We start from the raw sequence: 26,294 nt of genomic DNA, 5'->3' as shown, positions 1-26,294 counted from the left end.
ATCAATATTATTGTACTGTACTACAGGTTTAACTTGACTTTTTGTTTTTCAAGCACTGTTCTTTAGAGCTTTCCAGCTGTGGGCCCTGATCCTGAAACTTATAGCATATGTATGGGAGGGAACCCTGTGCTCATATGGAGTTCCCTGACTTCAGTGGGGCTCTGAGCAGGTTCAGGTATTCAGACATGCATGGTAAATAGGACAGTGTTATCAGGATCTTAGAATTTATTTAGGACTAAGATCCTGCAAACACATGCATAGGTACATATATTCACATTGAATACACCCAGGGGCGGCTTTAGGCATTTTGCCGCCCCAAGCACGGAAGGCAGGCTGCCTTCGGTGGCTTGCCTGCGGAGGGTCTGCTGGTCCCGCAGCTTCAACGGACCTCCTGCAGGTGTGCCTGCGGGAGGTCCTCCGAAGCCGCGGGACCAGCGGACCCTCCACAAGCACGCCTGCAGGAGGTCCTCCGAAGCCGCAGGACCAGCGGACCCTCCGCAGGCACGTCGCTGAAGGTAACCTCCCTGCCGCTCTCACGGTGCCGGCAGAGCGCCCCCCGTGGTTTGCCACCCCAGGCACACGCTTGGTGTGCTGCGGCCGCCTCTGAACACACCAGTACTATGCACACGTGCAAGTGTTTGCAGATTTGTTGTATATGCTGAAATACATGTATCTACAAGTGTTTGCACATCAAATACTTTATAAAAATGACATTTTATACATTCAAAACTTAAAACCGTAGAAATAAGCAGCACCAAGAAGGAGAAAAAAATTATGATATTTAGGAAACTTTACTCTTGATGTAAGTAAATCTTCTCACTTCAATTTACTATTAAAACTTACCAATGCTGTTCCCATCATCCCAGTAAAGCTGACCCTGAGCGAACCCATTATCATCTAAAGCAACAGTAAGCCCCATTGAGTTTTGTCGGCTGCAAAAAAAAAAAAAGTCAGCAAATACATTACTATTTGTCTATTTCCTCAGAGTTGTAACTATTTAAGCTATATAGGAACATCCTTAGACTAGGCTGACTCTCCCCCTCTGTTTCTCTCATTTTCATCAACCATATGATCAATCGAATTCATCTCATACCTCACCTGCAATCTGTCCTCTAGGCAATTTTAACTGGGTCTTTAATATTCCAAACCACTAGGCAGCTTTCAGAGAGTTCCCATTAAAAATAAAAGAAACCAGTTTTAAATTTTCTAGTTAATTTCATAGTACCTGTAAAAGGTATTATTAGCAGGGTCCTGCCATGGGATGATGTAACCTCCGCGGATATGAAGGTTGATATGTTCAAGAGGAGCTGATAGGTTGTAGAACTGTCCCTTGAAACCAATATATTCCTCCTATAAATAAAAATAATTGATTTCAACCAAGTTACTTCTAATTCATACTAATGTAAATGAACAAGGAAGGAGATCCTAAATATGTTAATTACTTTTTGCCACAGAAATACTGATTTAAATGTATAAATAGGGCTGTCATTTTCAAAATTTTATTCCACATTTTGAAGAACATGAAAATTGTAGTCTTTAGGTGCAACAAAGTGGGGCACAGATCAAGGAGCTAAACCACAAAGTAATTATAATGTTGGTGCCTTTTTTGCTGCCTATTTCTCTCTCCAGCTTCTTTCTTCCCAGGCTTTTCCCTGCCTCTGCAGAAGGCAGATGCAGCTAAAGCTGCCCAACTTCTGCTCTCTTGCCAAAGACTTCAGATAGAATATTTCAGGGATTAAAAATGAATAGAAGTGTTTTGGGGCTAAAGGTGTTTGAGAATGTAACATGTTTGTGATTTTCAAACACCCTGAGCTTTTAGCTCACTCATAAGTAGGCACTGGGTGAAAATTTTGTAACAAAGTTAGGTTACACTAAGCTAACACACCATATTAGTGTGAACTTTTTGACCAGATTTGCAAACCTGAGTGAATAGTTTGGAAGAATTTGAGAGAAAATTCCGGTCAGACCAGAGCCTTCCTAACTCTCACACAAGTTCCTTTCTCTCTCTATGGGGGAACCTGGTGGCTTGTAATCCCCACTCCTATCTTGACATCTTCAGGGGCAGGTTGACGTGATAAGTACCCTTAATTCTTATTGATGCTCAGTGGCTCACTGGATTGGATCCAAGGTCTAGAGCTTCATTTCCAAAAGGATGTCATTTCCCAACAAAACCTTGGTTTTAAAAGCCTCTATATCCTATCTCAACCACCTTGCTAATATATATTCCCCTTCCTGCTCCTCTTCAGCTCTCAGTGGCCTCCCCTCTCTCATTCCACACCATCTCACAACTATGTGCTCCTATAATTCTGCTGATGATGTTAAGGTCTATATCTCTTGCCAACTTTCACAGCCTTCATACTCCTCTTTTTGTCATTGGCTAGATGTTTTTCTTCCATTTAATTCTCTCACCTGCTTGTACTACTTAAGTCTATAAAAAAAATACTTGGGGATGTAGTTTGCATGAAAAATATGAACAAAGTATAGTGTAAAGTTGTATTTAAACACAAAAAGTGAGGAATTCCACCACCACCTTTGGCAGATTATTCTGCTAATAGTTCTAACTATTAGTTAAAAGGTCAATAGAAAACATTTGTGTTACTTACCGTGTAATAATCATACCAGCGTGCATTGGGTATATAAGCCAACACTAATGTAGCATTCTGGAATTGAAACACATACATGTTATCTTCTAAGGATATCTAAAAGTACTCTCATATATAATTAAATATCTAAATTCTTACCTCCAGTACAGGGCTAATGAGCAGTGCAGGTCCCCACAGAAATTGTTTGTATACATCCCAAGTTTGTTTGTCTTCCACAAACCTTAAAGCAGTAAAATCATTACCACATATATGTATCAATCTTTTCAAAAGAGTTTCCTTCTTAAAGCACACTGGGTGGTTAAAATTTTTAACTATCCCCACCACACACACACACACAGCCTTATTTATGTTAGTTCTTTTAATAACTCAGATTATTAAAACTGGACCAATTTTAAACATTTAATTTACTTTTCCTAATTCATGTATGGAATCATGTAAGGGTTTACAGAGATCCTCCGATGAAAGACATTATAGAAGTGTAAGGTATCACTATTCATATATGTTGTAGTTTAGATCATGAAACTAAAAGGGTCTGTTTCTAGTCACTTTAATTTTTAGGTCTTTATAAATTAACACATTAATAGTAATATTATGTAAGGGCCAGACTGAGAATCTCTTCCTCATGTTGTTGTACAGCTGCTTACATAAATTGCCCCACTGAAGTCAAGGAGTTACTCAAGTGAGTTATACTCATCAAAGGGGATAACATGGTCACAGTCTAGCCCTAATATTTGTAAACCTTTACAAAGCTGGGATGCAGTTTGATTTTGACAATAAGATTTAGGTCAGTTCTTATTGTATTCAGTCTAGTTTACCATCTCTAAAGGACACCAATGAAAACATTAATTTATCTTGAGGTCAAAGAAACAGTAAGAACCAAGGATCTACAAATACTGACGCAAACCAGCTAAATCTATTGCTAAACCTGGAAATGATTCCTGTAATGTATTTTTATTTTAATGCTGGGATAGGAAGGTTTGTAACAGGAGAAACAGTGACTCAGATTTCCTCATTGTGATGATTCCACTGAAATATAATAAAGTGTTTGACATAAATTAATGCTGAAGCAAGGGAATGGATAACTTCAGTAATCTATTCTGATAGATGCTGAAAATCCAGTATTAAGGAGAGAGTATATTACTGTCAGTGAAGGCTGAAAGCTACAAAATGATCAATCTCCTTATTTTTCCCCACCCTCCAAAAAATCAAAATGTACTCACATCTGAAAACTCAAGGGGAGTCCTATACTTTAAACATAATTACACTGCAATAATTACATAATTCAGAGTCCAACAGGTCAATAGGTTGTTTAGAATCATAAACCTTCTACTGATGTGCATATAACAAATGATACGATATAGAACTCATATCTGTATCATATTATAACATCTATTCACCCTTTATAAACCATTGATAATTTACAATATAAAATGTGATCTTTATTTTGTTTTTAATTTTTCTCTATTGTGTTTTCAGAACAAATGCAACAAGAACAATAGTAGTATCAGAGGTGGTTGGGGGAAAAGAACAATCAACCAGCTTCTGGTACAATCTTCCTGCCAATGGTGAATTTCATGATTTTCAATTTGATCATTTTTAATAATCATGACCATGATTTTCAGGAGAGCACTGTGACTTGTCTGCACACATTTTAATCTAAATCTGTTTTTAAAAGGATTTAGTTAAAATAGGCAAATCTCTGTGTGGTCACCCTTATGTCATATTGAGTTAGCCTGCACCTGTAAACTTAAAAGGTGAATGCTACAGATTTTAACCAATATAAGATTGTCCACACAAACAATTGCACAAGATAAGCAAAATCAGTTTAAAAATCACACCTTTTGTTAAACCGGTGTAACTTTGGTTGTAGACACCAGAACCAGTGTTCAGATAGCTAACTTGAGATACCTTAAAGGACCCTGATTTTCAGAAAGGGCTGAGCACCCACCCTTTGCAAACCAGGCACTTTTAAGGTTTCTCAAGCTAAGCATCCAAAACTGAGGTATCCAAAATCACTAACCATTTTGAGACATTTTTGACTACATTTGTCCACCCTCTAAAGCAGACAGAACTCCCATCAACTCCGTAAAGACTGACCCCTAAAACTGAGACACACATTACACAGAGATATAAATGTAGAGTTTTGCATAGAGCCAAATAATGGGTTCTTGTCTGGCTCACAGAGCTAGGATTTGAATTAAGTGTGTCCATGAGAAGGAAAGGAACAGGAAAACTATTAAAAGTGGTAGGAGATATGTAGAAGAGGACTCTGCCAGTAGCAGAATTATAGTAGCAACTAGTTGTGAGATGGTATGACGAGAGAGAGAGGGAAATCACTATAGATGACAAGGGGTAGGAAGAGGAATAGATAACAGTCAATGAGTTAGACTAGAGTCTAGGGAGGGTTGTAAAAGCAAGAAATGGACCCAATCCTATGAGCTGCTGACACCTTCAATAGGAACTGAGAGGGAACTTAGCACCTTCAAGCTACCCCTGAAGATGTGGAGTTACATGCCACCAGGTTGCCCTCTAGAAAAAAAAAAAGATTGGAAGCAAATATCCCTACATACTAGAATAAACATTCAGATACATAGATAGATAGATAGATAGATATAAAGCTGAAGAATACAGTTTGAGCTAATTTCCAGAAAATTCATGAGTTTAAGTTAAAAAAACAAATTGTTGTCAAACTGATATAGCCTTTCATACTTACTCATGGAGGACAGGACGTACTACAGTGCTACCATGAACATGGGCTTCATACATTAATGTGTAGAGATAGGGTAACAGTGTGTATCTTGTATTGAGTACATCTCTGGAAATATTTTCAAATTGTGCATCAAAGGCAACAGGATCTTGCCTCTAAAAATGGAAAGAAACTGTTACTCAACTGCAGAATTCTCTAATGTCCCTTTTCGCCTTGTTTTTAATTATTCATTTATTTAATTTTAGAAGTACATTATGGACCTGATCCTCCAAGGTACGTTAGCATTTCCTGAAAATCCTAAATAAGGCATGCTTGACTACCTGATTTGCACTTGCAAGTTCCTTTTTACACATGTATATGCATTTGGGGGGCATACACTTTTCAGTTGCCAGTTGGAAAGTTTGGCCCTAGATGATGGAAGTGATTGCATTTTCCTTCACAAGAGAGTGAGAGGAACTGAATCATCATTGAATTTATTACATTTAAATTATAATTATAACCTCTGGTTATATCTATATTGATTCATATCCAGCTTTTGCATCAAAACCACAATTATTAATAAAAGCACCTATTTCACAGCCACTTTCAATGATATCGGTAGTATTTTATTGTTTTAGAACCTAAGAGAATGGCTATATTTCTGATTCTGTGAACATTTCCATTGACAACTCTCTTTTTGGAGGGAGCTGTAAATTACTATTATTAACTGCTCATGAACTTGAAATTTGGTTGAAAAGTTCTCTGCCAAAGAGTAATATTAAATGATTTTTCAACATCCTTACCTTTAGCAGATATTTCCCTGACTTAAGCTTAGCATTTGTTTTTTAGCTGAAGTAATAAAATAGTTGAGATAATTTCAATATTTACATATGGACTAATATGCCTGTTTCCTATTTTTTTATATTATACTTTTATTGTAAATTCTTATTAGCTGTGTGGTAGTAGCATCAATAATTGAACATATGAATCAAAGTCCACATAAAGAACTATTCCTAGCTGAAAAGATCTTTCTGAGACTATGTAATTTAAACTCTTTTTCTCCCTAAACTGCAGTGCTTTTCACTCCTAAGGACAAAGTGGTATTAAATAACAGTAGGTGTCACTGTGGGCTTAGAAGGAGGGCTTGAAAAACTTAGTGGGGGAATGGGAGGGTGGGGAGATGGGGAGTTTAATACAAACTCCACTGAATGTATGACACGTTGTATAATTTATTATCCTTCTTTCCTGCAGGGCAGCACTCAGGACTTTCAAAAAGTAAAAAGAGCACTAATGAGTGATGTCAGGGAGCACTTTCAATCTTTATTAAATGTACTGAACAATACCTTGGCAAATTGGGTAAGAATGGAAGCAACATGATAACCCTGAATCTGCATTTTTAAAGGCTTTAAAAGGCCTATTGAAAGGTGTGCTGCTGCAAGATAAAGCAAACTGTTTTTAAAAAGGAGACTTTAATCCATTAGATATATGCCATATAAATAGCTCAACTCTGCTAGACCTGAAGCTCTAACTAGAACATAAGTACTGTTTCTATTTTTTGTTTTCCCACTTATCTTGTTTTGCAGCTTTCAACAATACATTCCTTAGCTAATACAGTCTACAGTTAGACAATTATTTTGTTTTTTATTCTTTAATAACAGTAGCGGATGGAGGCAGAATATGCAAAGTAGAATAAATTTGCACACATACTCTACAATCTTAAACTATTCCATTTCTGATTTGTCCTCTAATTGTGAACTATTAGGGGAGGAGAACGCGAAGGTCATTCTTACTGCATTAAGTGTACTATAGAGAGGAAAAAAACAAACAAAACAAAAACTTTACTTGAGCATCGTAGGTGCAGATTTTTTTTTTAAAGGCATGCAAGTAAAAAAAAAATGTATGAGCTTCCTTCAGTCCTAGAATATGCTAGTTTCATTGTCATAAATCAGTATGCAGGCCCTTCAATGGTGTAAAACCTGCATGAAGGGAGCAGTGATGCCACGCACACAGGGCTCCCACAAATGCAGCAAATTAGAGCATGACTAGGGAGCCAGAATGGGCACATCCAATGTGCAGCACTGCCCAGGCACCACCCAGGGGACCCAGCGGCAGTTTAAAACTCTCTTTTCTGGGCAAATGGCCCATGAAAGATGGCAGTGTAAACACCATATAGCAGCCTTGGGGTTCAATCACTCTATGAGCACAGTAGCCCCAGCTGACACATGAGAGTGCCATTTACGTTATTCTATATCAGGCATAGTGAAACACATTTCATGTGTAAATTAGGGTGACCAGATGTCCTGTTTTTACAGGGACAGTCCCAATATTAGGTGCCTATATAAAACAAAGCCCCAATTACTCCCCACCCCCGTCCTGATTTTTCACACTTGCTGTCTGGTCACCCTATGTGTCATTAAGAGTCTGTCTTGCTGTATCCTCACAGCAATGTCTCAGTGTAGCTAACATTAAATACCAATGTACTGGTTGCCTGAGTCACTAGGTTTTGATGGGTCAACACTGGGAGGGAGAAAAAGAGAACGAAATTAACTAAGGCACAAAATCTTCCAAGATTAGTTGAAAGCTAGGTCACAAATATTTTGTGTCAGTACCAGTGTGCAAAACATTGAATACAATTTCCAAAAGGTTTGTATTCAAATAGACTTAATTTTTCCTAGTTGAATCTTGATGCAAACCACACCCAAAACAGCTTAATGAATGGTCACAGAAGTTCACAGGAACCATAAGTGGGACAAGAGGCCATATCGGAGAATAGCATGGAAACTGTGATCAAGATTCCAAGGCCAAAAGGGACTACTGTGATTGTGTAGTCTGACATCCTATACAACTCAGGCATTAGGACATCCTTGTATTAATTCCTCTTTGAACTAGAACATATCTTTTAGTGGGTGCGGGGAATCTAATCTTGGTTTAAAAATTGCCTGTGATAGAGAATCCATCACACCACTTGGTAAGTTGTTCCAATGGTTAATTACAATCATTCCAGTTTGAATTTGTCAAGCTTCAACTTCCCAGAAAACACATTTTGAAAATGAAATGCACTGGAGCACAGAATACTAGCATTAGCTAGAATTATTTCTCTTCTGATAAGTGAGTTAATAATGACAACAACATTTAAAAACAAACATTCTTTTTACAGTGTGCCATCTCTATTTTGTATCTGTTTTCTTTAGATTGTGAACTCTTCAAGTTTGGGGCTCTTCGTATCTTATGTGGGCCCAAGCACATTACTGATGTATAGTAAATAACAGAAATAATCTATGACCCACCTTTGTGCCTATGGTATTGTGATTTCTGGAAAATGGATAAAATGCTCCCAGCTGCATCCAACGGACACACATGTAATACTCTGCATCATTGAAGAAGCCACAAATGTCTGCTCCAGTCTGAAAGTTTAAAAAGAATAAATTTGAATGCTGTAGATTACTGCACTTAGGTAATGATGTTATAAATGTGGAGTAACAACACTAACTTACATAGGATATTCCAAAAAGGCTGAATTCCATCATACCTGCAAGAAAAGTAAGGTGACTTTATTGGTTGCTATTTTCTTTGGTAGTCTAATAGCCACCTGCAGCAGCATTCATTTAGCAGAAAGGAATGAAAATAATACATTTTTGTAGTTTCTCTAACATATTGTTCTTCTTCCCCCTGCATGCTGGCAGCTGGCTCTGCAGGAGCAGATAAAGGCAGCCGGGCAGGGACGGGGAGAGAGAGAAAGAATCGCTAGGGCCAGGGATCAACAGGAAAAGGCTAAAAAGTGATGGGTGGGCATTTTGTGGGGGAAAGGGAAGTTGACTTCAGTGGGAGCTGAGAGCATTCAACAACCTCCTGGATCAAGCCCAATGTCTATTTTGTAAGCACAACAATCCTAAAGAGTTGCTTAGCAGCCATTAAGAGAAGGTTAAAAAACAAGCAATTAAAACACGAATGCTGATTGCTAAACTGAGCAGCCTGTATTGCCTACAATTAAATTTCTTCTAAGCCTAGTAAAAGACAAACGTGTCCAGAAGCAAGTTACTGCATAGGATCAATTGACTGTAAATCCTATTGCTTCCACATACCAATTATAGATTTATAAAGTTGATCCCAAGCTGCGGTGTTATCGCCAAGCCAGTGTCCAGCCCATTTTCCACTAGAGGGATACGTTGAACGGGTGATAACAATTCCACGTTCATTAGTGGTGCTCTGTAAAGCACTAAAAATGAAAATACAAAGAATAGTAAATTAGATGTGGAAGAAACGGTTCTAGTAAAAAAAAAACAACTTACATACGGTTTCCTTTGAAAATAAAAGTATTTTCTTATATTTTGATATCTAAATTAAAACCATGTAGTTACTGGTATTATGAATAAGTATGAGCACCAGATTAAAATAATGTTTTCAGAAGTTATAAGGGTTCACCTTTGCACTAGAATATACCATGGTTCAGACTGATGAACTTGTACAAATTTAAAAACTGAAAATCAAGTGCAAATAAAGCTGAGGTATACTCAGAAATGTAAATGCCAAAAGAGAAGATGCTAGAATATAAAATGTCACACTAAAACCAGCTAGAATTCAGAAGAATTGGAGGGAAGAAAAACTTGTGAATAACTGTAAAATTGAATGCATGAGGTGATGCACAGTCACTGCAGAAATACATACCAGTGACCTAGTATTAGGCAAACTAGAAACAATAATTAAAGACAACTTTGAAAACATACACAGACAAATGTGACATCAGGACAAGAGCTGGGTGAAACCTTGTTATGGATTGAGTTAAAACTTTGTTCAAACTGATGTGTGTACTGTGCACAGACCCTTTATTTAAGACAGTTGTGAGAGACAGTTAAGCTGTTACACCTAAAACAAAGCCTATTAGCATCTACTTAGGCCTGGTCTACACTTGACCTAAGATACGCAACTTCAGGTACAAGAATAACGTAGCTGAAGTCAACGTATCTTAGGTCAACTTATCTTGTGTCCTCACGGCGCGGGGTCAACTGACGCCACTCCCCCGTCGACTCCGCTTCCGCCTCTCACTGTGGTGGAGTAAAGGAGTCGATGGCAGAGTGATTGGGGATTGATTTATCGTGTCTACCCTAGACACGATAAATTGATCCCCAATAGATCAATCAGTATCCACTGATCTGGCGGGTAGTGTAGACATACCCTTAGAAACTAAAACCAGGGGCAGGGGCTTCACTGGGTGTTGATCCATGGTGAGGTGTGGAGGTGGGTGAGAGAAAACACAGAAACTGACAACAGACAAGAACAGAGTGAAAGACAGAGGCAAAATGCAAGAAAGCCAAGAAGTAGCCTGTGAGCACAATGTGACACTCGAAAAGCTAGTGATAGCTTTTGGGATTGTTGGCTAAAGAGTCTTGAGACTGTACGCTACATACTTTTAAAATAAACAAGATTGCATCAAAGAGAATACCAGCCTCCATCAATTTCCACTTCCAACTGGAATATACCCAGGGCCCTGAAATTTGACTAGCCACTCAGACTGAAAAGGGGCTAAACTTCTGTAAAAGAAAGTCTTGTGCCACTGCAAACTACTGTGTTAAAATTCTTTAGTATCATAGAGTCCAAGCAGCTGCGGTGTTAAACACAGATGCATTAGAGCAGACCAATTACTAGCTGACAAGGTTAGGAAGAAATTTCCCCTAGGGGCTGGTTATTGCATAACTGTCCATTTTGAGTATTCCTCTGAAGTCTCAGATATTAGCCTCTGTTCTGATAGCAGAGTAGATAAGTCACAGGTCTGACCTCCTTGGACAATTCCTATGATCCTATGTAACATTGTGAACAAACACATACTGTGAATCATTATACAAAAATAATAAAGTACTAGTTTAAAACCTACTAGTTTAAAATCACATTGCTTTCTAATGCTATCTGCACAATAATAGCCTGAACAGCTGCTTCAATAAGGCAGTTTATTTTTTTTCTTCTGCAAGATTTACAGCTTTAGTGACATTATAATTACAGTAAAAACACACAAGTCACTTAAATTACCATAGTAATTAAACTAGACTAATGCATTGTAATTATTTCTTTCAAGATAAACAGTAAGTTTTCTAGTATCTTCCACTTCTTTGTCATGTATTATCAAACACTTTCATACTCTGCTTGTATTACTCTATTTGTAGAGTGACTTGGAAATTGCACATAGCATTGTAAACATAAAGGAAGTATATGTCAAGAAAAAATGTCTTTATGGGACTACAAATGTGTAAAGTTAAGTGTGTGCTTAATTGCCATGCTGGATTAGGTTGAGAGTCCTCAGTACCTTGCAAGATTGATCCTGATACATGCCTGAACATCAGTTATATGTGATGTAACAAAAATCTAATTTAACCTGGAAGCCTATGACTGGCTGCTACATTTACTTTTAAAGACTGTTTTTTAAGTCTGCCTGAAAGTCTAGTAAATAGAGGATTGCAGTAAATCAACATGGATGGAATAAAGGGCAGCCAAGAGACTACCACACTATCTAAACATTCTCAAAACAGGTTAGGGAGGTCAAGTAATGTAAAAAGCTGGTGTTAATGTTGAGGTTATGCAACTATGTAGATGTTGTGATTTCTGAATTTGCTCCTTGGCTGACCTAGTTAATGGTAGCTTAGGTACAAGTGATCATGACTTGATCACATTTATCATGTGCAAGCAGAATAAAGTCCAGACTACTACTATATCTACTTGGTGCTTTAATGTACCAGTTTCAGAAAGCTGGGGAAAAAATATGAGTCAAATCAGCCGGGGGAAGAATTTCATCCGAAAAATGTAAATGATAATTGGGAATCACTAAGACCACCTTACTAGATGCTTAAAAAGCCACAATCCCACACCTGAGGAATTAGGCTGTGCTAGTTTTAAAAAATGGTTTGGAGGTGAAGTGAAAACAGTTGTTAAAAAAAGACACAAACACAGAAATACATAAGAAATGCAAGAAAGGGGAAGCCGATAATAATGAATATAAATCAGAAGTTAGAAACTGTGGAAAACTGATAAGGAAAGCCAATAGACACAAGGACAAATGTATAGCCAGCAAATCTAAGGATATTAGGAAGTATTTTAAATATATTAGGAACAAAAATAACCGACAGTGGTGTTCGTCATTACTAGATGGACATGGTAGAATTATCACTAGTAATGCAGAAAAAGCAAAAATATCCAATAATATATCTGTTCTATATTTGGTGAAAACAGAGATAATATAGTGTCATCGTATGGTGGTGATAACACTCTTCCCATTTCACTAGTATCTCTAGAGGACGTTAAACAGAAGTTACTAAAATTAGGTAGTTTTAAATCAGCAGGACCAGATCACTTGCATTCAAGAGTTTAAAAAGAGATGGCTGAGGAGTTCATTGGACCATTATTGCTGATTTGTAATAAGCCTTGGAGCAGTGGGAAAGTTCCAGAAGACTGGAAGAAAGCGAATGTTGTGGTAATATTTAAGAAGGGTAGACATGATGACCTGGTAATGACATCAGTCCCAAGTAAGATAATGAAGTGGCTGATACAGATTTTGATTAATGAAGAAATAAATGAGGGTAATGTAATTAATGCAAACCAACATGGGATTTTGGAAAATAGATCCTGTCAAACCAATGTAATGTCTTTTTTTGATGAGAGTACAAGTTTGGTTGATAAAGGTAACAGTGTTAACATAATAGTCTTAGACTTCTGTAAGGCATTTAACTTGGTACTATCTAACATTTTGATTTAAAAACTAGAATATAAAATTAACATAGCACACATTAAATGGATTAAAAACTGGTAAATTGATGGGTCTCAAAATGTAACTGTCAATTGGGAATCTTCATCAAGCAAATCTATTTCCAGTGAAGTCCTGCAGGAATCCTTTCTTGATTTTACACTATTTTAACAATGGCCTGGGAAAAGTTTGCAGCTGACACAAAAATTGGGGAAGTAGTAAATAATGAGGTGAAAAGATCACTGATTCAGAGTGATCTAGATTAGTTGGTAGACTGAGCGCAAGCAAACAACATGCATTTTAATACAGCTAAATATAAATGTATACACCTAGGAACAAAGAATGTAGGCCATACTTACACAATGGGGGACTATCCTAGGAAGCACTGACTCTGAAAAAGATTTGAGGCTGTGGTGGATAATCAGCTGAACATGAGCTCCCAACATGAGGCTGCAGCCAAAAGAACAAATGTGATCCTGGGATGCATAAACAGGGGAATCTCGAGTAGAGTGACTGTTTTACCTCTGTATTTGGCACTGGTGTGACCACTCCTGGAATATTGTGTCCAGTTCTGGTGTTCACAGTTCAAGAAAGATGGTGATAAGAGGGTCCAGAGAAGAGCCACAAGAAAGATTAAAGGATTAGAAAACTTGCCTTATAGTGATAGTCAAGGAACTCAATCAATTTAGCTTAACAAAGAGAAGGGGTAACTTCACTATAATCTATAAATACCTAAATGGGGAACATATATGTAATAATGAACTATTCAATCTATCAGAGAAAGGTATAACATGATCCAATGACTAGAAGTTGAAGCTTAACAAATTCAGATGGGAAATAAGGCGCAAATTCATAATGGTGAGAGTAATTAACCACTGACACAATTTACCAAGGGTTGTGGTGGACTCTCCATCACTGACAATATTTAAATCAAGATTGGATGTTTTTTCAAAAACATCTGCTCCAGGAATTATTTTGGAGAAGCTCTATGTCCTGTGCTATACTGTAGGTCTGACTAGATCAGGGGTTGGCAACCTCTGGCACACAGCTCGCCAGGGTAAGCACACTGGTGGGCTGGGCCAGTTTGTTTACCTGCCGCATCCGCAGGTTTGGCTGATTGCTTATCCTGGCGAGCTGTGTGCCAGAGGTTGCTGACCCCTGGACTAGATGATCACAACAGTTCCTTCTGGCCTTAGAATCTATAAACTACAAAAAACAAAAATTGCAATTTGAGCTCTACAAAATCATAAATGGAAACTGTGTTTTGTAGGCCACCGCCTAGAGAGTCCTGTTGAATGGAGATTAAGGTCTCTTGTTTACCCATAGAACAGTTACAGCTTGCACAGAGGCAATGGTGAAGTGGAGGACAGGCATACTTGTCCTCAGTTTTTTTCAAGAGTTAGAGTCCTTTTTGGTGATGACTTAGGGGGTCTAAGACTCAGGTTTGAAATACCTAAACTTTCCCGAAGGGCCAGCTCAGCCCTTTATATGGATGTGAGAGAGCGCGTGCGAGAGAGAAACTGAGTTCCATGCAATTTACAGTTTATGCAGGACTTTTAGATGCGAGTTTAAAGAAAGAGATCTTGAATGCTCTTCGCAGACATTGATAAGCCCATGGCACTTCCATCTCTGTTGCCTCCCAAGTTTTGTGCACTGCTCTGTATACCAATTAATCTTACACTTTTCCATACCAAATGTGGAAGGATTTCATTGGTGTACTGCTTTGGGTTTTTCAGAATAAGAAGGTGAGATACATATATACATAATGCTATTATTTTTCTAATCCCTGAATAACGATGTGCCGGCAGATCCTTCCATGAACTAGTAACATATTAGGAATTACTGCTTAGTGACTAAAAATGCACGACCCAGGTATCCAGAGAATATGATTTTATAGCCCCATCTTTCTCATCTTTTGATAAAATGAACTTCAATATTGCTGCTCCATTCAATAAGTATTTGTACCAAGGTTGCTAACTCTTGTGATTTTACTGTGAGTCTCACAATATTTGATATTTTACTTAAAGACCCAATTCTGACAAACAAGTGCTTACTTGAGAATCTTTGCTTTTGTTAAAAAAAAAAAGTACTTTTTAACTTTTGTGGTTGCAGAGAAAACTTTTAAAAAATGTGACCCGAGTGTACCACAAAGGTTTAAAAACCAGAAGGCAAATAAAAATAATCCATTTTTAAGATAGTATCTTTAAGACAGGGGGGCTGTGATTGTCAGGACTTTTGTTCTTACATTTTAGGGAAGTACTATTGAAAAAGTACTGCCAGGCAGTACACTAGTATAAATAATTACTGATTGCCTATATGTTTTAGAGGTTCATTTTGCTGAAATGCTTGTTATCCTGAAGTTTCTTGCTGCCATATGGAGTATGAAAGGCACCAAGATCATCTCTGCTTTACCTTCCCATCTTGTATCACACAAGACCAAGGAAGAATGCTGCAGCGAGCATTTCCTTAACATTAGGAATAGAGTAGAGACAACTAGAATATCATGGGGTCATGGATAGCCAGGGCCCTGATCCATCTGTGTACCTGGTGGGGTAAAGCAGATGGTCCTGTAGGAGGAAATGCTCTCAATTTCTGAAACAGCAATAAGCATCCTCTCCCTGAGTCCTCCTGCCCGTGTCTGATCTGTGCTGGCAAAATGCTCAGGAAATAACTCATCTCCTATCCCATTCTTTTCCCTGAGAAAATGTCAGAATTTTGCCCCTGGATTGTGCAGATGCTGTATAATATAGTCTAACTTGAAGCCATTCCAGAATGATGGCCAGAAAACATCATTCATTAGGTTCATATATGTAAGCTATATTGCACCTCCTGATAAGAAAATTGTACTTTGCATCATTATTTCTTGACTCTGATTGCTCGAATGTGTACTACTATGGCACTTCTTTAATTATGATATTATACCATCTTAATGCTGGCATAGAAGATATATTTGGAACATTTAAGATTTTTAAATAGACGTTTTGACCATATTTTCAAGTATAAGAAGTGTTTGAATAAACTATCATATATCTTAGTCATTTCTGCTGTTCAGGTGAACCTTTTAAAAACAGGAAAAAAAATCACTAGATTTAATTTTATCCTTAATACTCAGAAGCAATGATAATACACCCATCAGTGTTAAGTTATCTTCTACAGACAATTTCCAAATTTTACTTTGATTTGGCTGACAGTATAAGAATCAGAAATTCCTTGCTGTCCTGTCAGCAATTCTGCGAGTGCCTTGACTGACAGTGATACACTGGCATACTACCAAATATAACATCCACTCAGTCAAAAATTCAAGTGGCCTTGATATTTTCTTTCTTTATGGTAATATCAAAGTTACCAAGGGCTTTAAGGTCATTAAGGCCCATAGAAAAATGCTGTTCTTTGCTTGCTCATTGAATTGGAAATGAAACAACCTAGATATATTATCATTAGATCAGACATTATCTAAAATAGGATAGGATATTACTCAGTAAGGAATTAACATATAATAAAGTTTGCCTTGGAACTGAGAAAATAAATTGTTAATGAGAAAGGCTTATGCATATCATTTACATAAGAAGTTCACTAATTTCCCTGTTTAATATTATATCTTATTTTTGGTTAAGGATGTTAATTAAAGAATGCATATATGGTGCCCTGCATTTAACAAATTCACATACCGTAGCCTGATATAAACCATAAGACCAAAACAATATCAGTGCTATAATTAAAGCAGTCCATCATAGCTATACCTGGAAGCAAAAGGTATTTCATATTTTAATTACTTTAATTACTTAGGTTATTGTTGGGTAATTACTGCTCTTAACAGCTGATCAAAATGCTGAGGAGAGTCTTGTAAATGAGCAGCAGAGTGTGCGCTTCTATGATTGACTGATCTTGTTTAAATGCAGAACACTGTCCCAAGATGGCCTTGGGTAGCTGTCTCATAATAGATAACTCAGTTGAAAATGCAGCATGTTGTGTCTGAATGTGTTGGGACAAGAAAACATTTGATGGCATCTAAATTAAACTATATTAGAAATAGCAACATGACCATCTTCTCTGATAAAGCCAGGCAGCGATTAAGGTTGCACAACATAAAAATTATATGGATGAAGTTATTAGAATCTGTGTAAAACTAATTTCTGCCAGGTAGGTGAGAAAATAATCTTCTGTAATATCAGACTTGGGTAAACTCTTTTTTAAAATGTGACTTGAAAATTGCATCTGCTTGGAGACGGTGATTGTGAAACTGCTGGACTCAAACTGAGACACTGAGTTTCTGTTGAATTAAATTCAGCAATTGAAAAAAAGATTCTGAAGGACACAAAACAATTCAGACTCCAATTATCAGAGCAGAATCCTCTTCGGTAAGACACACTCATGATCTTGATTAAGTGGTTGGTGCAAGCAAAAGAAAAGGACAGTCAGTATTATCTATCTGGTGCAATCATCATAGTAACTGAGCAATAAAATATGAGTGAATAAAAGCAATCAAGAGTCCAACATGTAGAATGTATCAGTGGCTCTCAAACTTTTTACCATCAGGCCTCACTTTTGTAAGTCCAAATGAGTTCAGTTCCCACCTTCACTTGTGCTAGAGACAATATTGATATATATCAGCTATTAGTAAAATACTGGCACACTAAAAGTACATACACTCATAACAGCCTCACTGTCTCACATTTCAGTGAGAGGCATTTGCTTGTTTCTGTGAATACAACTTACCAATGTGTGGAAGGACTGACACAAATTGAAAAAGAGAGTGATCTGAAAACCTCTCCAAGAGGATCACAAGCTCCTGCCACCTAGAGTCTCCCATTCTGCCACTGCCCCCACCTTAGTTTGTCTCCTTTGAGTCCCCAGCTATTTCCTCCTATAGCTCCTGACCTCTTTAATTCCCTCTTAGCAAATATGACAGCTGCCTTCTTGGTCACTATCAAAGACTGAATCAGGGATCTCCTGAAATAAAAAGCAGAAGTCTCTACAGCTTGAGATAAACAGCCAAGCTCACTAGCAGAAGGTTCTAACAGACCCATATCCTCTGTAGATTAGGCAGAGAGGAGATCACCACATACACCAGGTATGTCTACACTGCAGGAAAAAACCCCACAGCGGTGAATCTCAGAGTCTGGGTCAATTGACTTGGGCTCACACTATGGGGCTGAAAATAACAAGTGTAGACATTCCTGTTTGGGCTGGAACCCAGGTTTTGAGACTCACTCCCACGGAGTTGGGGAAGGGAATGTTGCAGTGCAGACATACCCACTGACTATGAATTACACAAGCCCCTATGGCAGCCATCTTGTCACCCCCTTCTCCTTACTGTTCTCTACTCAAAGCTGGCTAGGCAAGAGCTGGGCATTCTTGTAGGTATTACTAGTGACACGCAACCCTTGGTTGGAGAAACCATGTTGGCAGAGAGAGAGAGAGAGAAAAAGAAAGAGAGAAGTTAGAGCTAGAACAAACTCAGAAAATCTTGCTATCGTCTTCCACTTAGCTGTTCTTGCAAGGCTAGACTAAAGCTTTCACTTAAAAAAAATATTATGTAAAGATGTAATAATTATTTTAAAATCCCAATATCTACAAAAAATTATAAATTTGAGCTTTTGCCTTTTTTTAGTCTTAATGATTTCATATGTTCTCTGCAACCATAAGTGCTATAAACTTATTTGTTTTTAAATGAATGCTGAGGTTCTCAAGTAACCATATAATTCCATGCTTGAAGACTCTGTAGCCTAGCCTAGCAATATGGGGGACTGATTCTCCTTTTCCATTAAAACACCGCTCTGTTGCAGAGAAGGGTATATATGGACCCCTGTGAGTGGGTGGCAGAATACCATCCATCTATATAGGTACTCATATGACCTTCATCATGGTAGCAGCTGAATGCCTCATAATCTTTAATGTATTTATTCGCACAACATACCTGTGAGGTAAAGAAGTGCTATTGTCCCCAATTTTGCAGATGAGATGTGTCTATTAGGACACAAGACCTAAGTAAGGAGGTTGTGGAGTTGGTGGAAGGAAAGGAGAGTCCGAGGAGTTTCAGGAGTGAGTGGATGATAGGGAGGAAGCTATAGGTGCAGCTGGATCGCTCCCTAGCTAAGAACAGATGCAGTGCTCTGTTTGCTGTCTTTCCCTCAGGTAGAGGAAGTACCACTTCTTCCAGTACTCTTCTTGATGACCTTTCAGAGGTCACCTGACAGGAGAGAAAACCTTTTCAGGGAGACAGGGTCTCTCGGGTATGGTCACTGCAGAGAAAAGAAAGAATAGCACCACCATTTCCACCTTGCTATGGAGAGGTCTAGTGAGTCATCAACTTTGCTGTGAGAGGCTGACTAAGATAGGGAGATAGCAAATCTATATCTCCCAGAGAGATTTTTGAGGAGGTCTTGGTTTCTGCTGGAAAACCTCCAGTTATTTCAGAGAAGGTCTGTCATGGACTGGACAGAATTAGAAAGAGAACACAAAGTCAATAGAGAGGTTTGTCCAAGGAAATGGTATGACTGGATGCTTTTTAAAAAAACACTAGGAAAAAAGTCAACCTGTCAAATGGCCAGGAGAAAAAATAGAGTCCTAAAGTTGTTGGTCACTGACTCGAGTGATCTGGATGTAGTTTGGGAAGACAGGTAATTTTTCTAGTATAGACCAGAGCGTAGACACTGTAAACCTTGTGTACATATCTATTTTTATTAATGAGATCTGATCTTTTGTTTTCAATTTCCTGTTATGCATTATGCATACTGAAATACAAAGCTACTTTACCATGCTCCTAATGTCTCAGCTACGTTTTCCAGCAATAAACAACTTTCACGCAGTACCTACACACATACACACACTTGTAAGACTGTTTCCCATTGATGTAATACCCAGCAATAAAAAAGTACAGTATACGGTAAAGGACCAGATTTTGTTTAAAGGCACAGGTGATCATAGAAATGTAAGATACTGAAAGAGGTTTGTTTTGGTTTTCTATTTAAATACCTGCTTTGGTTGAACACTATTTTCTTCCAAAAAACAGTGCAAGTCAGCAACAACAGTGTCACTTGAAATTCTGCTCAGAGAAAAGAGGTCCCAACTTCTTGAAAGTCTACAGCTTTTTTCTCTTTTCTCAACTATTAGCACTAGGCAAACACTGTCATGAGACAAGTACATAAGCCTAGTCCATTTGTCCTTGACATGTATGGTACTTGCATTAAAAAATGTGTTACATTTTCCAGCTTCTGACTCCAATTAACTGTGCTCTTACAAGCTGTTTCAGGATCCTTTCAGTCTACCCTTTGCGTAAACCTCATGTCAGATGAAAAGCATACTGCCAAGCAAGAAACTTCAGAAGTGTGATGTGTGAAACAGAAAGATATGAGAAAAACTATAAAGGAAACTATGAAGAGGGAAAAGAGACAAATACAAAACAAAGCAAACTTCATTACACGTTAGACTGTGTATCTTTTTGTGGTGAGAGAATCAGCCATATGGCTGTGAATTCTTCATCCTCAATACATGCATGGGGTTGACTTGAAAATGGATGCAGAATGCAAGCAGTGATTTGTTAGGTATTTCTCCACTCTTCCCTGATAGAGCTACCTTCAACTGCTAATATTCCCACGGATACCAAAGTCAGCCCAGTGTGGGTGTAAGGAATGCAAAAATGGCTTTAACTCACATTTACAATACCCTGATCCTACACCCCTTCAAATACTATGCTGGTCCCAACTTTAAAATTAAAAGCAGGAATGATCTATCTTACACTGGCTGTCAGCAGCCCCCAAAAGGCTGTTACAGCAGCTGGGGCTAGCCAGGCTTATGGGTACCCTCTTTCCCTTTGCCAAGGTTGCCACACTGAGGATGCCCTTTATAAAGAGGCACCAGCTATGTCAAATTTACAGTTGCTTTGCACAACTGAAGTTTCCCCTAGCAAAGCTGCCATAGTAGCTTTATGCCATCCCCTCCTGTGGGCCAGTCCCTTCTGGACACAAAAGAAAACAGGCAAATTATGTGTCAGGGCAGAGTTGGGGTGGGAAGAGAGCATTTCAGTGTGGCAACGGCTATGTTAAAGATAGGGCTGAAACACAGTGGAAACCCTTCCAGCCAGAGTAAGTCAGAACATCACTTACTCTGGCTGTGAATACTGAGCTCATAATATTACTCTGGTGACACAATTAAAGCCAGAGAAGTCTCCAGGTTACTGCTAAACTCACCACCACCAATCAGTCATGCTCCTTTTATATTTGAAACAATTAATCTTTCAAGTCAGGAACCAAGAGGAGCAGACAAAAAAGAGAGTATCAATTAAATACGATAAGGTGGGTCACCGATATAAATAGCTGGACACAAAACATTAATTTGAAGCACATTTTGCCCAAGTCAAAGTAAAAAGAAAACAAAGGGTCACACACTTCATAGCTTCTGTAGACCGAGCTCATTGCACACGTTAGGGACTCCTTGCTTCACTCCATGGCCCCCCACAAGCTCCCTATGTACCTTCTTCCCATCCCTCTCTACTGAAGGGAGTCCCTGCAACTCCCTCCTTCATGCCTGGGGCTCCGAGTCCCCCTTTTCCTCCCTCTATGGCAGGGGCTCTGTGTTCCCTCACTACCCCTTTCCACCACCGTTCCCCAGAGCCTGCAGCTCTGCATGTGCCCCTATTCTCCCTGTCTTCCCATACCAGGCTTGCTCAATCCCCCATGTCCAAGGCTGTGTGCCCCTATTCGCCCACTATCGCTTGTCACATGGCATGGGCTCTGCATGAACCCACCATTCCCTCCTTCCCCCTATTTCCATCCACATGACACCAGGGCCCCCTATTCTCCCTCTCCAGACCATGTATACATACCTGCATTTCATCCCCTCCCCCCACAAAACCCCTTCCTCTCACACAATTATTTGTCTTAATTCTGTCTGGGAGAGAACTCTTTCAGGGTGTCAACAAGATAATCTCTACTGGGAGGATAGGCAGAGGTGACATGGGGCTGGAAGGCATTAATGGGTGTCATCAACCAGTTCTTTGGTCTACAGACTCTTGCAGAGGTTCTTGAAGCTGTGGCTCTGATAAACAGAGGAAAGAAGCTCCATGTACCCTGCATTTTCCCTCTTTTGGCTTTTCAATTTCCCCAGAAATTTCTCACTGATGCCTAGAATGTTCCTTGAAATTTTGGAATTGATTGGATGTGGCTTTCAAAAGTTACTGAGTACATATAGACAGGACTACCCGTATGCCCTTGAAAACTTGGCTAATAGAATATTAGAAGTTTGTAAACTTTAGAGATGGTGTTTATACTTTGTTGTATTTTTAAAATGTTCCAGTTGCTAATTGTTTCCAAGTATTACTGTCAGTAAAGAGGTGTCTGAATTATTGTAGAACAACAAAGAGACTAGCTTCTCAAGAGGAGAAAGAAAAGAACTTACTCATAGGTAGGTTTTACATGTGACCATCCATAGAGATTATGCACATCATAGTGTCTAACAGGGGTTCCATCTGGCAGGATCTGCTCACTTTCCATGCACAAGGTTTTGTGACTCAACCCAAGTGACCGTGATTCCAAACCTAATGAGAAGGAAGTTTAAATATCTGTATCATTAAATCATACCAAATCATTTAACATATTTAACTGCCTGTGCAGTGGGCTTTTGTTTAGTTTAGTTTTGCTTTGTTTTTCGTAAGAACACCATTCTAAATTTTCTGACCATTTAGATTTTGAATACTGGCTGTTCCCAATAATCCTGTATACTAATTTGGAACTACAACATTACTATAATAATCTCACTGGAGATGCTGTTCTCAGCCTGTATGAACAGGATCTCTTAACTCAGAGGATGCTGCAGATCTTTAGCAGCATCTCTCCACATCATCCATATAACCTGAATAATGGAAAAATATCTGTAAGTATTAAGCTAGGGACAACTACACAAATTAATATTGAGAACTGTGTATGGAAGACGTGCTTACTTCTTCCTTCACATGATACTAGTCTACATGAGTAGAACATTCGGAGGAAAATTTTGACCACCACAAAAGACTTTCAAAGGAAGTTGGGCACCTAACTACCTTTTTGTGTCTTTGAAAATATTCTCCTGGATAACTACTTGTTTATTCTTTGCTAAAGTCCCATATTTTATAATGGCTCTAGCATAAACTCAGCCAATAGTGTGCAGGCTACGGCCCTGAAGTCTCTAAACTCTGGAATGAAGAAAAAATTTATTTGATTATGAATTCTGTGTTTTCCCCAAGCCAGGCTCTGTAATTTTTAAACTGAATTGTTTAAATCAAATCTATTGCTAAAGGTAGGACGTAGGGAAAATATTTTCTAAATACTTGAAACTGCACTGTTCATGTGAAGAAACTAAGTAATCTACAGTTAATTTGGGTAAAATGCTTGGAGCCGTTTTGTCAAACATGTCTAGACTTAGGCCTCTAAATCCATGTTATGTAGGCACCTAACTAAAATTCCTGAGCAAGCACAGCTCCTCACTGCAATCAGCAGTTGGGTGTGCACAGAATCTCTGAAAAAAATCAAGCCTCTTTTATTTAGCTGCTAAATAAGGCATCAGAGTTTGACAATTTTGGGCCCAGATGACATTAAGTGAATGATACAATAACCAGAGTCACTTACGGAAGTTCAAGATAGTTACTATACTTACTGGGCATATAGGGAGGATTGTTTAGCTCTGTGTTTTTACAGCCTTTGACTGATCCATGAACAAAGCTTGCTGGTTCATTCATGTCCTAAAAAGTAAAGAAAAAACGAACATTTTAAAATGAATTTTGTTTGTTTCAATGATGCGACATATTAAATGTTATTTTGCAAAGAGATGCATAATAAAACTCCTTCAAGAGCATTTACAGTTGCATTTTTTAACATTAGCATTTCAGCCAATTTACATTTTCTTGACATGATAGTGATCAAAATTTATATTTGTAAAAAAAGAAATGGAAAGGAAAAACAATGCACCTGACTGAGATCTAATATGCAAGGCTCTAGCTTGCAACAGTTTATTTATGCTCAATTTAGAACCCCCTGAAAATGCAAGGTTACAATGGATCTACTGACAAACCCAGCTACCAAGATACTGTCAGAATAGCGTCCTCCATGGCAGATCCTCTGAACTCACAGAGACTTTGGGGAAGCGCCTTCTTAGTCATTGGAACAAGGGTTTGAACTGGGGTCTCCCACATTCCAGATCAGTGACCTAACCAGAGGCCTGCCTATAGAGCAAGAGAGACTCTTTCTCTGGCCCAATGCCTAGTTCATTATGTATATATTGTGGAACAGTGTCATCAGGAAAGCTTGAGCAAACCTAACCCACTGCCCAGTCGTTAGTGCCCCTCTCCTGAGACATGGGAGATGATGGTTCAAATCCCTTTTCCACATCAGACACAGAGATGAAATAAACATGGGTCTGCCACATCCCAGGTGAGTGCCTTAACCACCCAGCTATTGTGAGAAAGGGCTTAAATTCAAATATGTGCTTAAGTGCTTTCCAGAAGTGGTGCAATAGTTTATTACTGAGCATACACAGGAGTGCTTCCTGCAGAGGTTGATGATCTGATACAGTGGATCAATGCATCCTCCAAACATGGACATCTCTCTTCTTATCAAGTAATGCATACTTTTTGGTATGTGTTCCCCCTTCTGCATGACTCTGGCAGAGCAGAGATTACAGTCACATTTCTTTGTGGCAAGTTCCCCAGTGACAGACTGTCAGGATCTTGTGGAAGGGTTTATGCCAGCAGAAACTGGTATAGAGCCCAAGATGAACCCATCCCTTATAGTTAAGGCTGTGATTTTTAAAGGACTCTAATGGAGTTGGGTGGCCAACTCCCATCGAAATTTGGGCTCCTACCTTCCCCCTTACGTATTTTGAGAAATCACAGCCTAAATGTTTCTTTTCAGAGGGCCAGCTGAAAAAGAAACAGTCTCTCTGCTGGGAAACTTCCTTAATATCCTGCTTCCTAGAAATGAAAGCATAGATACAGGTATAGCTAGAAAGTCTCCAGGAAAATAACAAATTCTGTGATGTGATCCTTGAGATGTGGCCCATGGTAATTATTGAAGGTATTGGACTAATTTTTAAACAAACTCTTATATATTAACTGAAAAGGCTAATTTTGTACATAGATAGATAAGTTATTCATCTCTGACCTTCAAAACGTGTAATAGTTTGTGTGGCCTTGGTTGGAACATTACGTTGTCCACTGGTTAAAATAATACAACAAGGGTGGCATTATTGAAAAATACCAAACATTTTACTGGATGGCTAGGTACTTCTCTTCTTTGAGACAACAGTATATTAACATTAGATATCTCCCACAGCTATTGCATGTCTATTCCATTTTAGAAACAAACAACACACTCCATCTAGCATTGTTCTGCAGTTGTCCAGCAGAGATGGCAGTTGTAGCAAAGTGTTTGGGAGACTTGTGCTGTGGACAAGTATTTACAAGAAAAATCATCCTAAAAGCGATATTTAAATGGGGGAGGGGGGAAAAATCGAGATAATGTTATATAGGTAATGAAATTAAAATATATCACTAATAAAAAAATTAGGACTTGCTCTTCAGCAGATAATGTTGTATTAATTTTTGACCATCAGTAACATATTCCTCATAAATTCAATTGAGCAACTTCTTCATGCTTACTTTCTGAGAGGAATGGGATGTGAAAAGGAGTTAGGCATGATTGGATTTAACACGGAATTCTTTGAATCACAAGGTATTTATGGGAAAAATCAGTCAGATAAACTTTCATATTTTTAATTTCTTATGCTGAGGGAGACTGTAACCTTCATAATTGTGTGAGGTGATCATTCTATTGCATATCAGAGCAAAATATGCAGCATGCAACAACCACTCCAGACCCTGGCATGAGAGAACATTGTAATGGAGCTAGGAGAGGCAGGTGCAGATCCATCACAAACTGAGGAGGTCTCTCCAACCCCACTGTCCTTAACACACAGCAGCAAGTAAGCAAACCCACTGAATTTGCAGGTGGGATTAACATGCAGGTTTCCATGGTAATTTGGACTCTGCCACTGAGGTTATAGAGCTAATCTGGTACAGCTATATCAAGACAACATGTTATTTTTCAATGGGTCCAAACTAAAACCATGGACATGAGCCCCACCAAATTGGAGGGAGTGTAGACTTGGAGTATGAACATTGTGCTTGGCCCCTATCTCTATAATGAGCAGACCCTAAATCCTGAATATGGGCAGGCCAAACTTCAGGAAGTTTTGATCCAGAACTGGCTCTGAACTTTGAGAGTCAGGCACATCTCCACATTCTTCAAGA

General features: G+C 38.6%; 1 protein-coding gene across 4 annotated transcripts in view; it reads right to left on the bottom strand.

Moving 5' to 3' along the window:
* Positions 1-26,294, bottom strand: part of SI (sucrase-isomaltase) — a 200,409-nt gene that overhangs the window by 82,699 nt on the left and 91,416 nt on the right. For all 4 annotated transcript variants that reach the window (XM_039488204.1, XM_039488205.1, XM_039488207.1 and 1 more), the window contains 10 exons: positions 23,645-23,729; positions 22,412-22,550; positions 9,372-9,505; positions 8,784-8,818; positions 8,577-8,693; positions 5,317-5,465; positions 2,742-2,823; positions 2,604-2,660; positions 1,226-1,350; positions 844-932 (listed from right to left, as the gene is read on the bottom strand). In XM_039488204.1, coding sequence (XP_039344138.1) covers positions 844-932; positions 1,226-1,350; positions 2,604-2,660; positions 2,742-2,823; positions 5,317-5,465; positions 8,577-8,693; positions 8,784-8,818; positions 9,372-9,505; positions 22,412-22,550; positions 23,645-23,729 — 1,012 coding nt within the window. The remainder of the gene's footprint in view (positions 1-843; positions 933-1,225; positions 1,351-2,603; positions 2,661-2,741; positions 2,824-5,316; positions 5,466-8,576; positions 8,694-8,783; positions 8,819-9,371; positions 9,506-22,411; positions 22,551-23,644; positions 23,730-26,294) is intronic.

Source organism: Mauremys reevesii, linkage group 9 (genome assembly GCF_016161935.1).
Source record: "Mauremys reevesii isolate NIE-2019 linkage group 9, ASM1616193v1, whole genome shotgun sequence".
Taxonomy (NCBI): domain Eukaryota; kingdom Metazoa; phylum Chordata; order Testudines; family Geoemydidae; genus Mauremys; species Mauremys reevesii.
This window is presented reverse-complemented; position numbering and strand designations above follow the sequence as displayed.